General features: G+C 47.1%; 1 protein-coding gene across 1 annotated transcript in view; it reads right to left on the bottom strand.

Annotated features, from left to right (window-relative positions):
- LOC146203118 (uncharacterized) overlaps nucleotides 1-15471 on the bottom strand; it is a 296425-nt gene that overhangs the window by 278521 nt on the left and 2433 nt on the right. The window contains exon 2 of the mRNA XM_084588533.1: nucleotides 12271-12316. Coding sequence (XP_084444659.1) covers nucleotides 12271-12316 — 46 coding nt within the window. The remainder of the gene's footprint in view (nucleotides 1-12270; nucleotides 12317-15471) is intronic.

Raw genomic sequence — 15471 nt, 5'->3', positions numbered from 1 at the left:
TTTGCGGACGAAGTGGAGTTTTGTACGCAGATGAGTTAACATGATGTAAATAACGCTTACTGAAACTGAGCGACATAAATATCAATGACGTGCTGCCATGTCAAGTTACTTGACATGTGGGCCCGTAAGCATATGTTGGATGGGAGTTCCAATAGCCATACTGTTGAATCCGTCAGCATTAAGAAATGGGAATTGTAATTTGTGAATTAAACACGTATACGGCTTGAATATTGCAGTTGGTTACGATACTGCCGAAGTACCAAGGACCCTACCGCGTCCTTGAGCGCACCTCACCCGTCAACAACATTAGTGAGCCCGTCACGCCTTCGGCAGACTTTCGACTACGTGAGGCGTGAGACCGTCCATGTCTCTCGTTTAAAACCCTACTGCAACCCAGACGTATTGTTGTCCCCTTAAGTAGCCAGGATTGCTACGTCTTCTCCTGGGGGGTGTTTGTAAAGAAGAAGATGACCTGGCGTCAGTGCACCGGCACGAGGCGCGAGCACTAGCTGTTCGAACGAGGACCTGCAAGTGCCTACCTTGACCTAGCCCTAGCAAGCGGGCTCATCATACAATAAAGCTTGTCATATAATTACTATACACCGCGGCAAAATTGAACACAACGGAGGGAAACTTACAGTTTACCAGTCGTGACAACTTCCGCAAGTATCATGCATCTGTGGGAATATATGATGCAAGTGAGCAGAGTTAGCACCGCTGTCAAGCAAAGCATAATATTCCAGCGAGCCCTAGAGGGTACACACCCGCGAGCGAACAAGCCCACGTACTTCAAATGAGGCGTCACCTGCAAACGCAGGCGGAGAGGGAAAATAAAGCGCAACAGCGCGCCCTTTTCAGCGAGTTTTAGGCAGCTATCACTGTCGGAAGCTTGGACCATGAACGTCGCCGGACAACATATTGGTGCAACTCCCTCGAGATGCTTAAAGCTCGGATCGATAGGTATACACGCGGAAATCGATACACTATACGCGTCAGTGCGCCTATAGTACCCGCTGACGAAGGCGCGGGCAAACAGGGTCGCTACAACTCTCGACGGACGCGCGAGATCATGCAGCGTCGCAATATAACGGGCGGCCTATCAGACAACTCCCCATCTCGTCGCAACCGCGCAGCCATCAGGACGGAATGCACGCAAGTGTGCATTCCTTTGCGCCTTTCAGCGGGGAGGAAAGCGGGGCTCCTGGGCCGGCGGATGCGACGGCGTCGCATTCGCTGGTCCCCTCGGGTTTTCGAGGCTCTTTTCTCCGTCGAGTGGGTGGCGCGCGCAACCCGCCGTTGCGGCGGAGCCCGTCCGATGAAAAGGGGTCCCGGTCGCTCGCCCCGGCGGCGATATGAAGACGTCGGGGAGTCCCCCAAGGTGTTTCCCCAATCCATTACGGCGCGACCCCGTTCGTCCTGTTCCACCCGCGCAGCCCGATCGATACGGCATCGACGAACCCGAAATCTTCCTCCTTTGCCTCTCCCCCGGCGCGCGCCAAGATGTGAGGATGGCCTCCTAGGACGCCTCGGGGAGCTTCGCCAGGTCCGCCAGCCTTGGGCGTCGTCTTTCGAGGACCCGCCGTGCGAAGGAAGCCGTCCGAAGAGGCTCCTGAGAGACGAGCCTCCTCCTACCAAACCTGCTCTCCAGGTCGCCACGGTCGGCGTGCTTTAAGTGCCGCTCTGGACCGCGACGCGATTTGTCTCAATGCCTGCGCCCAAAGTTTGTTTGGGCGAAACTTCTTTCTTCTTTGAGGGAAGTAGAAACGGAAGCTGGATTGGCTTCACAGCAAAGGTCTATCTGAGTGACGAGTAGAAAAGTTTCTTGTTTTCATTATCAGCAGGTGACTGACTGCGTCCACTGCGGGCCTCTCTCATAACCATTCAATCAACCCGGTCATGTGCCAGCTGCATCCATTCGATCGCCGCAGACTCTATAATTATATTCAGCCATTGCCGCACCCTGCTACGCTTGTATTCGTTTGGAATCTAATCAGTTACCCTTATGAACCATCGGTTAATACGGCCTTCACATTGCATGCCCTGAACATGTCCATTTCCTTCTTCTTGATTTCGACTGATTTCAACTCGTGCTTGTTCCCTGACCCACATTACCCGCCTACTCTCTTTTAACGCTGTATAAGTAATGTTTCTATAATTGACTGCATTGTCCTCTATTTTGGTTCAACCTTTATTCTGTACCGTAGGCGAACATCGGTAAAATACAAATGTCATAAGCTTTTCTCTTCGGGGATACTAGTTAGGTGTACCTGCCAAATGCGCCTCACTGCATTCTTATCCTTCTAGTTATTTAACTTTCGTGATCTGATCTGTGGCCAATGCCTCTCCTAAGGATGAACAATTTACCGCCTCCAGCGCCTCATTACGTACCGTAGGGTGTTGTTCCCTTCGAAGATAGTTGAACATTGCTTTAACTTTCTTAGACCCACCGTTCTTCTTTCCACGCCTGGGCCATTGATCATAATATGCAACTCGTTCCCTTAGTTAGCAAAATCCATCAGCGAATCATTGATTACTAAATTATTCTCCATTTAACCTTTATTCCCAACTGTTCCCCATCCAAGTCCCTGAAATATCTCTTGTAAGCATGCTCTGAATTTCACGAGATAAATTGGGTATTCGTAAAAAAAAAAAATATATTTTCAAGATTATTGGAAGGCTCTCCTGAAACACCTGTCTCATGTGAGCACCCCGAATTAGCCTATACTACGCGCACCACTTAAACTTCGCCATGACACCCAAACAACAGTGTGCAAAATACGCACGCCTTCTTCACAGAATGGGCGATACAGATTCTAAGAGCACGGGATTAAACTGCAAACCTTACTCTTCAGCTGCTAGGGTCAACTAAACACTTGCCATGTGGTATAAAATGTGCGAACGTATTTTGCTCTGTGATGGCACAATGCTTGAAAGGCGGTCAAATCAGTACATAGCAAGCCGTGTGGTGGAGGGAATGCTCGTACTTGTGTCATATTTATGAGGACTTTCATCTCTCACATTGAGCGTGCCGCCATGTGAGCGATTTGGTGGCCGCGCAGGTTCTATCGCCCATCTTCATCTGTTTTCACGGCACCCCTTCAAGGCAGAGTCAAAGCTATCCTCGACGGTGCACCTTTCATGCTGCAGCCAGACTGTTAGGCTTCTGCACGCGGGACGTGCCAAAACACGCACGCGTTGCTCGGCTCCTTGCCGTCTCAAGCTCAAGAGGTTGGCCGCGCTTCGGAGCAGCGCTTGCGTATCCGTGGCCGGAAGCGAGGATGAGAGCCTCCGCACTCCGCGAGTCATGCGATGCGCAGGTCTGACGTACGACTCCGGATGCACGACCGAGAAAGGAGACAAGCGGCTCTGTTGCGTCATCAGCGATTTCCACGGTGCGCGCAACGGGTTGCCGACGGCTGGCATTCGCCGAGGAAAAGCGCCGGCGGCGCAAACTTCGATGTGTTTGGTGAACATATTTCACGCCGCATAACACGTGCAAAGTACGGACCGACTGCGACGCTCCATTTTCCTGGCGCTACTAGTCTTTATAGGGAGTCCCTTCATGCCGCCGCATTTTCAACGACGCGCATAAGTGCACCACCTCGCGTGTACTTAGCATAAATTTCAATGTTTGAGGAAGCAAGTTTGTGGCCCTATGGCTGGAGCTGTAAAGTGCTCCTGCGCATCATCGTCGAGCGCGCTCCGTTTCCACGCAGAAAGGTGCAATCGGCGCGGCGTACGCTGTGACAGACGGTAGTGTCTCTCAGTAAACGATCGTCTAGATATGCGTTTTGTATGGACCTTTCGCAGCCTGTAGGCAAGCACTGATGACAGCGCTGACGCGCATTGGGGATAGGGAGCTCGGACATGCGCGCACATAAAACTTCGGCGACGAGAGTTGTCGGGCTTTAAACTCGCGGATTTCTAGCTGGCGGATTTATGCACGTGAAATACGTATGAGTATGTTGCACTATATGCCAATGCGAGCCATATATTAGGTATAAAAAAAAAAGGCGATCATGGTCGAATTATATAGAGTGCTAACGAAAAATGTCACGGTCAGGAAATGAATCCCAAGGCATACAAAAATATACATATATAATGAACAAGCTGTTGATAGCTGTAGGGCGAAGAACAAGTATTTCTGAACGATGTGAAAAAAAAAAAAAAAAAAAAGCAAAATGAGTCTTTTTTTGTTGTTGTTGAGGTTAAGTACAATACGCGTGGCCACGGATATATATCGAAACAGCGATTCGAAGCATATTTTGAATTTTAGGCAAATCTAAGCAAAAAGGGAGTTCTTAAGAGTACTGGCCACTATTATTTCCTCGCTTAGCAGTAATGTACGAAAGACGCCATCCGTTCAGCTGCAGAACAATGACCAGAAAACCGATAGCACCTTTATTGACAAAACTTCGTGTCACTAGAAATTTGGACAGGACGGCGGATGTCATAAAAGCTTTTTCACGATACTACATAATTGCATTTATTCCCAGCAAAAACGCAGGGACCTGAGCAGGAGCAAACAATACAGTAAAAGAAAGCTTACAGTATTGCTGCATTTGTGGCTCATTGGCTGTCGCCGCCCTCTTGCTGTATCTGCGCCATACTGAAAGCGTACGTGTTGGTAGGCAGGTATTTTAGGTTTACAGTTGTGAAATTACACTAATAGAACGATATAAAGAAATGCCCTAGTCAGAACAACCGCAAATAATGCCGAGAAAAACAAACGGCTGTTCCTGCTCCCTTCCTTGTAGAATTAGCGACAGGGAACCCTATCCCTCGTTTGGAACAAGGTCAAGAATGTGAGGAATCCTTGTCACTCCTGCGACGAACTTTTGCACCGTAAGTCCTTTTTTCGAAAAAAAAAAAAAGTGTTTCTGAGCTAGTTGGTGCATGATACAAGAGTACCACATCCGACTAAGACGCCAAAGAGAGAAGAGCACATATGCATCACGTGTATATAGGTATGACGTCTATTTTTTGGCTGTAGTTCTTTCCTCTCTTTTTGTCCTTCTCTTTATAGGTAATACATAAGCAGCTCTTTCTGATGATATTTCAGAGATTTTGCGACTGCTTTTTACTCCAACTTAATAAATGACGGAGAGTGAAAGAGGCACCGGAATGACGAAGTGGCCCTGAGCAGTTTTAAACAGCAGCTTGTTCAGGCAATACCAGTGTATGCGGTCAGGCTCATAATAAGGTATACGCAAGAAAGAATAAAACAAAAAACGTTTTTTCTTTCTCCGCATCGAATGTGCTTTCATTATGGCGTGCCAGTATATGGGCACTGAGCTAGGCTGAGATTTTTTTCTTCTAATATCATTTGTGCAGTGATGCACTCACGGCATATCTCCACACGCTTAACTAATGCGATTTTCAGCAGCGTTCTGTCTCATTGAGCATGGCGGAGAGTTAGTAAAGGAGTCTCCCACGGCGGAAACCGCGGGCTAATCCGGTTTGGAAACACCAGAAATGATATACTGTCGCGCAAATCCCATTCCAGTGAACTAATGGGATTTTCTATTACGCTAGCGGAGGGGAGGTACCCGTGCATGTCACGACGACTTGAGTAAATAGAAAGTAAAAGAAAATACAACGAAAGGAGCAGTTTTTCTGATGTATAAAAGGCAGTCACATACGCGAAAAAACAAAAACTACAACAAATGTGCCAAAGCCACCGGGTCAACTACACTCCAACGCACGCTTGCCTGGAATGAATATGCATGAGGCATGCATATTGCACGCTGGTCTTGTAACCGGTTGTTTAAATGTCGAGTTCAGAAAAAAATAAAAGACGAACTGAATTCTTTCTCGGACAGTTCAGTTCCTCTACAAAATGAATGCAGTCGCTTTTGTGTTTAATTTCAAACGCCTAAACACGTAAGAAGGTAAGACAGCAATAAAAACGCTCAAGGAGTGAGACAGTCGCCAGAACTGTAGCAAGTAACTGTCTATCTCTCCATTGAAAAACTCACTCCTCGGAAATTCACTTGCCAGATAGACACGCTATTCAACACAGATCGGATTTTTTTTTTTTTTTTTTGCTCCAGCGCCACTCAATATCAAGAAATACGATGAAGGAAGAGACCTAGCAAAAACAAAGCAGAAAAACCGCGCCAGAAGGGACGAAGTTAACAGCACTGGCGAAAGCGTGGATGCTGGGGGTACGGCGCACGATTACCGTAGTGTCAACGGCCTCAGATGCAGCGGTGCTTCGAACGTAGTACGTGACTTCGCCATAACGAGGATGCGCAGTACTTAAGAGAAGAGACGGCATCTAGACTTATCGGTTTCCTTCTCAGCGAAAGGGGAGATGATTAAAGTAGTGCAGTGGAACGCTTTCTCTAATCCTTCTCGTCACGCCCAGCGTGCGAATGCAGAGCTGCGTATACAGACCTCCCGCAAGCCGGGCTGGCTGTGATCTAGCTTGGAAAGGTTAGCCTCAAGACCATCTGATATGCGCCTCTCACCGCGACAGCTGATTTGCGCAGAGAAATAGATCGCGTCTCCTTAGAATCTTCCGCCGCACGCTGCGCGTAGACTCGAGGGGACCGCGGGGCGGCGTTCAAAAGGGCCGGTCGCAACCCCGGACAGAGGCCAGCTGGCCCCGCGCGTCTCCGGGGTCGCTCACACCGCTGCGACGCCCGCAGCTCCCGGGCGGCGGCAGCGGACGCGCGGCCCGATAACGAGCCCCCGTCAGGAAATCGGCCCGCCAGCAGAGCGGGGATCACACACCGCTGAACACGTCCCCCCCCCCCCCCCCCCCCCTTTTTTTTTGACCTCCCGCAAAAACAAACAGCAGAGTTGACGATGCTTCTTGCGATACCACGTTTCAATCTGAGACACAGCTGATAACACCCCTGGTTTTTGTTCAGTGATGCGGACAGACCTTCTTCCGCATGGGTTCTGTGTTGAAGGACCGCTCTACGAGAGATCATATAGGTGCCACCGGTTGTGCTCGACCCAGATAGCGTAAGGAGAGGCACAAAATAGTCACAGTAACGATAGGACGGATTTCAGCTCGAAGAAATGGTCGCCGAGTGCCGTCAGAAATAGGGTCGGGAGTGAACTGTCGTGACAGTTGTTCGCTGATATCCTGCCGCTGTCATGCCTGGTGTAATTGATAAAGTCTGCTACTAGTCACCGCCAGCTTTCGAGAACCTCCCCTGTCGTTATTGGCAAAAAAACGGCGAGTTCGATGTATTGACCCCAGGATGCCTAAGATAATGTCGTTAAATATCTAAATATCAAGTTAAACTCCATTGCTTATGCATCTACGGGCTCAACAAGGAAAGAAAAAGCGTCCTTCGAGAATTCTTGTCTTCCTTTGAGCGAAGTTTTTTCTCTTACGTTTTTCCCGACAGCCTAACCTTTAGCTCTTCGAAGGAGCGTTCCTTTCTCTTAGCTTTGCTTTTAATGGTGCACTCACGATCTTCGCGAGCAAGGGAGTAGATGGTGATGGAATTCCTTCTGGGACCCAGCCTGCGGCATTGTTTAAACTACAGGGAGTTCCTTCCTGTGAGACAGAAGTTAGGACGTTCAAATGAGTTCGAGAACGCCGGTGCCACTCCTGGTGCGGCGGCCGTGTTTGGACGGGAGTGTAACAGAAGGCGCTGTGTACTGTGCGATGCCAGTGCGCGCTAAAGAGCCCGAGATGGTCGAAATTGTTCCGGCACAAAACCACATAGACTTTTGCCCACGTGAACTGCTTTATCCGAATACAAGCATTCTTGCGGGTGACGTTGATTGTTGTATTGGTTCTTTTCGGGAAGGTTGTAAAATAATTTTATGCGAGATGTTTTCAAGCTGCATTTAATGAACTTCGGGAGAAACCAGACAAAAGTTTTTACTTATACGGCTGCGCTGTTTTTTTTTTTGTTTTGTTTTTTTGTTATGTGCACTTTCACAGAGGAAATAGAAGAGAGAGGATATTAGTAGTGAAATATAATCGGTTGACAGTGAGAAAGGTCCGGCCGCGGTTTAACGTCTGGAAGCACTTCCTGTGCATGAAACGGCCACTGATGGGGGAACAAAACATTAAACAGTATGCAGCTACTGAAACGCTGCACACCGACCTCTCAATTCGACGCGTTTGACAAAGTTGTGTAAGAGATCTCGGCTGGGCATCAAGGAAGTTTAAGTCAAGGAATCAAACGCCAGGCATCCGAAATTTTCGTCAGCGAGTCGGTACTTATCAGAGGAGGACAGCATTCACTACCGAAGAAAATCGAGGGGGCTGATTCTTCTCTGGACCGTAATCACTTCAGAGCTGCAAGGCCAAATTAACACTGCCTCAGTTCAAGCTTCTCAATACCTTCCCAATGAAGCTTTGCTCGGCTCGGAACACATATGACTGAAACATTATGGTGAGGATACATTGAAAAAATGCGTCGTTGGACACTTCTGACAAACACACAGACCAACTAATACCTATGGCATGGCACACATGATTTCGTCGTGGCTAAGCTAAAGCCATTATTCTATTGATAAGTCGAACTTAGGAAAGAATTGGTACACTGCGGTGCATGTTGCTGGAAAGATGTGCGCAAAGTGATTGAAACGCTCAGAAGCAACACGATAGTGGCGATATTAATGCGCAAGCACCTGGGAGGGGCACTGCTGCAAGTAATTTGCGCATATACTGGATAAGCGGCTAAGGGCCTAAGCTTGCTCATGAAGTGTCTGAGTAAGCTTAAGCAATTGTTGATGTCTTTTTTATTATTTTTAGCGAATAAATTCACTCTGTTCTAACAATGCGTTTCATCGTCTTTTATTTCGATTTCCATGAAAAACACTGAAAAAAAAAAAACTTTTTTGTTTCAAAGCATTTAATATTTCCTGATATTTTACATCTCTATATTATCCTCTAAATCACCTAGAATAGTCATTATAACAATTATGGATGAAAAAAATGTGACCGTACTTATGTACGGTAGACAAACGACAAATGTATAAAATTTTTCACCACGTGTCGAAACACCTCTCTGAACTGTCGCTAGGGAGCTCACGCTGCCGGATTCCCCGCGCTACCGCCAGCTGTACACAGCAAACAGTCCAATGAGCAACATGACCACTCCCAGAGAGCTCTTATTGGTGCGATCTATAGCCGTACCGAGTTTCACGTCTTTCTGATGCGTAGTTAGTTCACTGTGGAAGTGTAAAAAACAAAAAAACAAACTGGTGATTCTCGTTTGCTTTCCGCACTTCGCCGCCGAGATGTTGTGAAGAAGGGAGCTAGAGGAAAGAAGGAATTTGATGGCAGCATAAATCAAATCTCCGCTCACAGCGTAAACGCACTTCCCCTTTTGCATCCTTGAAACCTGACCGATGAGAAAAAGCTTTGTTGCGAGAAACCGAAGCGCGCACGCTGGCGCCATGAATGCGCATGCATAAGAAATTCGGATCGGCTGCCCAGTGACAGCCGTGATCCTCCCGATGCTTAATCCTTCGCAGGCTACCCCATAGGCCTCGCTTCTCCTCTTGGAGAAGAGTGGTTATTGTGCAAGCAATGAAAGACTCCCTCCCTTAACAAACGTATCTGCAGGACTTCGCTCATTGTGACCCAGTGTACCATGCCTCACGGAAATATTAAAAGGTACATTTTTTCTACCTCTCCCTATCGAAAACAAAGGAAGAAAATTTTCTGTCGTCCTATATCAGACCATTTGTAGTACTTCGGCACATGACCTGGTAGTAATAACGAAATTTTGCGTATTATTGCGCTGTGCCATACGAGGGCAAAATGCTACAGTACTAAAGAAAAGTCTACCGTTGCGACTGGACGGCAAAAAAAAGAAAAAAATCTTCCTGTATCCATCTTTTGACTGGTGAGCGAACGCTTGCCCAGGGCTACAGACAAATTTTTACCTACGTCTTCCAGGCTGAAAGTTTCTCGGGTAGGCACAGCCGCCTCGATCGGTCATCGTCATGGAGAAGCGCGGTTCTCGCTGCGTTACTACTGGTAGCCGACTTCTGATTCAAATACCCAGACCTAAAAATCGAGCTGGAAGAAGCGTTGGCCAAATGAAGAGAAAACCAATAACCGCTCGCGAAAGCGACGCCGGGCGACAAGTCTCCGGAAGAGGAGGGCTCCGATCGCGCCGCTCCAGTGACCGAGCCGTCGTCACAGAATCTCAGGCTCCATTTGGGAACTAATCCATCGGCGTAAACGGGTCGCTGCCTCAGCGACGCTGCCAGCACGCGGAAAAGGGCGCTCGTCTCGCGAGCGGCGCTAAGCGATCGGCGCCGGGATCCGGTCGCAAGCAGCTAAGCCATCGGGGAGCGCCCCGAGACGCGAGTCAGGGCCGAAGCCGCGCCGCCGAGCGGAAAAGCCAACACGATCCCTGCCGTCCCCCGAGGCGCTTCAGATCCGTTAAGGGAAGGAGTTGTTGACACGACTTCTTACGGACGCTAAGCTATAGGCTAACAGCTGCGATTGAAAAGGCCCCGACTGTTCAATGGCACTCCGCCGAGGACGCGCAAGTTAAAAGAGATCGCACCGGAGACGGCGTGCGGGCCACCGCCGCGTGCTCGTGGATCGTCGAGGACGACACAGCGGCTGCCCAGGCTTCGGACCTTCTCCTCTTGATTCTCGCAACAAGCCACGGGCATTGTTCCGGCTCCAAGAGCGGTGACGATATGCGCTGAACGAGGACGCGGTAGTCAATCGAAGACAGCTCGCACTCAAGGCTTCCAGCAGTCGCCAGAACAAAGGACGCTGTGTCACTGGAGAGCCCCGCGCGCCGGATTAAAGTCTCCGATTACGCAGCCAGTCGGCTCTGCACGAGCGCGGAAAATCTAATCTCGCTGCTCTTACGGCAATGTCATGCGGTAGGTCAAGCACTTGATGTTCTTCTAGAGCGTTACGTTGGAGTCCTTGAACACAGGACAGAGAATAGCGACCACTCCGTCTTAAAAAATAAAAAGAGCGCGGTCAGCAAGAATTGCGACCACAAGACACGGAGCTGCGAATTCAAGGCACGAAACACAATGTTAAGTGTGCATGAGGAACGCGTATTTTAGCACGCAACGTCTCGCAAGACAGCCCTGTGTTAATGTCATGTGTGCCAGTGGCCGCAGCACCCTGCGTCCCTTAGATGCCCCGATGGGCGGTCGTACCCACGGACATTTTGCGCGTACTGTGGCGCTTTGAAATCATACTGCAGCGCCATCAACAGTACCAGAACGTAATGCGTTCGTTTTTGCTTATATAAAATTTTGTTTCGAACATCAGTCTGAGGCTCTGACGCTATTCACGCAATGGCTTTATAATGTTGTATATACATACATATACATACATATGCACTGAAAGAGCATACATATACCAAGCACATTTACATGTCGAAGTCTATAATGTGCCGAGGAAGTGTACACAATGGGAACGCAGCTTGAATTTTGAATTTTCGACAATAGAAAGCACACTACATGGGTGGCGCCGTTAGAAGCAATATTAGTACATCGCTTCGGAAGTAAATTATAACACGAAAAGATGCCACTATAACAAGAAGTAGCATGAAAGTGTGTAACGTAACAACACGGCAGCTTGATCAGGAGAATCCTTGCGGTAGCTCTCAGGCTGAGTAGCGCGAAACGAGGTCTTCACGTAACCCGAACTGCCACAGCCTTTCTTCTATGCGTGACCCCACACAAAAATACATTGCGCCATGACGTTGTTTGGCCAAGCTGACGGTGCGCGCCATTGAAAGCCATGATGATCATAAACTCTTGCTTATGCTTAAATCTACTTTAAGTGTATAAATAACGCCATAAGAAACTCTTTAGATTCAAACTGATCTTAGTGATCTATGGCTGCTATATCATAATCTGCAGCTATAGTAAGAACACTGAGGCGTAAAGCCGCCTTGCTAGTTCATTGACACCGAAGTACGACATACTGGGCAGTGAATTATGCTTATCTTGAGCTGCTTGTTTCCCTGAGACATGTTAGTTCTCGCAGAATGTGACTTTTGAAATTTTTATATATATACATATATATATATATATATATATATATATATATATATATATATATATATATATATATATATATATATATATATATATATATATATATGTATACTTCCATGATCAATCAAAAATGAAGTCCCAGGCTTCTGTAGTACGCTCCATAGAACCAACGAGCAGGTATGTGCTGAAAAATTTGCGCGTTATGCATTTATGCGACAGCGAAAAAAAAAAAAAAGTTTTTTTTTTTCTCGCTCTCGCAAGGCACAGAGGGTGCGATAAAAGTTGAATAGCAGACATCACCTGCGACAGGCGAAAGCTTGGAGACGACGCACCATCGGCTCTTCCACTGAAATAAAAAAATGATAATGACTGTTAGCAGCATCCAGCTAAACCATATGTATCGATAACATACATAACCAGTTACGTGACTTTATCTGCCCAATTCCACAACAGGCAGGGCCGAATAAATCCACTTTCACGCAAATAAACAAGGCCGAGAAATCATATGCCTTGACAACTAACGATACCCCCTCACCAATCACGATGCAAGATCATGGAGCACAAACGTTCACTGAAAGCAGTGGAATTGAATAATGTACGCAGTTATGATTTCTTTTATTTCCCTCTGTATTGTTGCAACCAAACTGTATCATCTCCTGCAAAAGGTTAGCCAATGTTCCCAGGCTTCTTTACAGCGGGTGTGAGAATAACATATTACTCGATGAGATATCCTGACCAAAAATGACGTGAGGAATAATTTCAGCAAATTCTGTGGGAGTGAACACTGTCGTACCAGCGCAAACCACTAAACTGTTTTAGAACAAGCGGAAGAGAGCTGTCGCATTATGTGGCTTTTATTTCGTTCGCACCTTCGGAAAGCCTGGACTCTGAAGCTGACATAACGAGTTTGAGAAAAAAAGTAATAAAAAACAAATTCCGATCCCGATTGGCCAGATTTAGGGAACCCTTTTCATAGAGCTGTTCGTGGCTATCACCGCAGCCTCGACACGCAGAAATAAATTTTGTGCAGGAAAACTGCGTTTACCCCCCCTTCCCGCTTTGAAAGCGCGAACCTAGCGGTTAGCGCTGGTACATCTGCTTCGCTTTGATGGCCAACGTATGATAAAAAAAAAAAGGAGGGCAAGAAAGAAAGAAACCGCATCCCTAGCGGCCAAGGAAGCTGGCAGACTTTGATGGACGAGCCAGCGTCTTCAGCGATTCTCACTTGCTGGGCGGAAAAGCGCGCGGCGAGGCGCCGCTAGTAACAAACTCGCAGCAAAGGATGCGGCCAGCGGCAAACCGTCGTATTCAATTATGGGCGTATGCAGATGGCGCGATGCAGAGGTTGCCTCTTTTCGAGCGCCTCCTGCCCTATCATCGCGGGAGCCCCTGGGACAAAAACCAACGAGAGGCAGTCGTCTCGCCTACGCAGCAGAATGGTCGACATGGGCCGAGATATGCGCAAGGTTTTCGGTGCCTGGCTCCCTCTTAGGGTAAGAAGGGAAATCCTGACTGCGTGGGATGTGCGTCGGCGCCTGCCCGTCCCTCCCCAGTGTCCCGTTTATACCAGCCTAGCACTTACGCGCTAAGACTTTACGCGAAGGTGCAAACGCAAATTCTGTCGCACTATATCGTTTTTTTTTTTTTTTTTGTTAAACTTCGTGTAGCGCTGCCATGTGATGCAGGTCTCTCATGATATGAAATGCTCCGACTATTATCGAGTTCGTAAAAACAAGGAGGAGGAGGAAGATGAGGAGGAAAGGCAGGGAGGTTAACCTGTAACAGCAACCGGTTTGCTACCCTGCACTGGGGGAAGGGGGTCACTAGTTACAAGCATTAGGGGAGCTCATTAGGCGAAATATAAGCTTTACTTACGTACGTCTAGTTGAAAATTAGGTAGTAAGGCTGTGATAGTCAAACAGCTAGTTATATATATATATATATATATATATATATATATATATATATATATATATATATATATATATATATATATATATAAAGAGCGACACTCGAACTCAGTTCTAGTAGCCACCGACGGGCGATGTTTGGTGCGAAAATATTGTTACCAGTGGTTAAAGTTGTCAATGTAAAAAATAAAAACTGCAGCGCAGTATGATGCTCCTTATGAAACGAGTGTCACGTAAATAGAGTACAGAGTTTGTCAAAGATATATATACAGCCGAAGGGATTCATGTCTAATCGTCGTAACGGAACCCCTGGAATACTCAAGGACGGGTGAGAACGAGATCTATCGTCACCTGCGAGATTGGGAGCGCTGGAGATGTGCAGCGAGCCCATTGCTGGGCTCAGAGGCAAATCCTTTGGGCTGTATATTTTTGACAAAAATGTACTTGTCATCACTCAGTGGATAAAATGGGGTGGATGCACAAATCTGGCACAGCAAAAACATACGTGACAATCATTACTGAAGATGCATTTCTAATCATAAAACACGACACACTGGTATTAAGATAAGTTGGTATTAAATCAGATCAAGAAAGGCAGCTGGACTAAAGTTTCGCTTGCCAGCCGCTAGCCGTTTTGAGCTTGCCGCTTTCCGTACGAGTTATAGAAAAGAACTAGATTCACAAATGGAGTTGTATGTGAATCCTATATCTCGGCTTTTCTGAACACTGAACTCTTGTTTTGCATCAAATACAGCTAGATTAAATGTGACACTGCATTCTGGATAGAAAGTGGTAGTATGTGTTTATTATATTACATATCCAAAAGGAAGAAGGAAAAGGTGTTTGCCAGCCCCGGTATCTGGTATCTGAAGCACCTGAACTGGGGCGGCGGAAATAAAGGGATAGTGAGAAAGGAGAGGGTAGGTAAAAATAAATATATATACTATGGCACAATGTACAGTAGTTTGCTAGAGGCCCGCGCGCAGATTTCTTAGGTCCCTGAGCGCTCGGCATATTGGGCGGACCTCCGCAATAGCTCGAAGTGCAGAGGCACAAAGGAAGGAAACGCCAGCCATGATTTTATTTTCCTTTGCACGAGCGCGTAAATCTAGTGGATGAAACGCGATGCTGCGAGCTTGACGGATCGATCGATTGAATGAGTGCATACTTATATATTAAAGTCCCAAATAAAAGCTGTAAGTGGGCTTCTAGCACATGCGCTCTAACCATGGGCCACCAACGCTTGAGGTTCGTCCGCGAAGGTCACAAATATACATTATCACACAGTTTCTTTCTTTTTTTTTTTTTTACGCTTTCCATCAATGTGGTGCACGAAAACAATACTTGCGCTGTGTTAGAGCACTTGGAAGACAAAGTATAACATAACAGGAGTTGAAATCTTGACAACTGATTTCTACAATTTTGGCAGATGGCCTCTGCTCAGTGGCGTTATTCAGCTAAATTTTAGCTTATACATTTGGTCCAAACTTAAGTACGGTCTCAGTTTTTTTTCTTTTTAATTGTTGTTTTGCTACTGTGTATTATAGTAATAAATTCAATCACTGCCGCAGGCAATGACACTCGTAGAGAC

This window comes from Amblyomma maculatum, chromosome 1 (assembly GCF_055883805.1).
Source record: "Amblyomma maculatum isolate TAMU_Amacu chromosome 1, ASM5588380v1, whole genome shotgun sequence".
Taxonomy (NCBI): domain Eukaryota; kingdom Metazoa; phylum Arthropoda; class Arachnida; order Ixodida; family Ixodidae; genus Amblyomma; species Amblyomma maculatum.
Note: the sequence above shows the minus strand (reverse complement) of the source record. Positions and strands in the feature narration are given on the sequence as shown.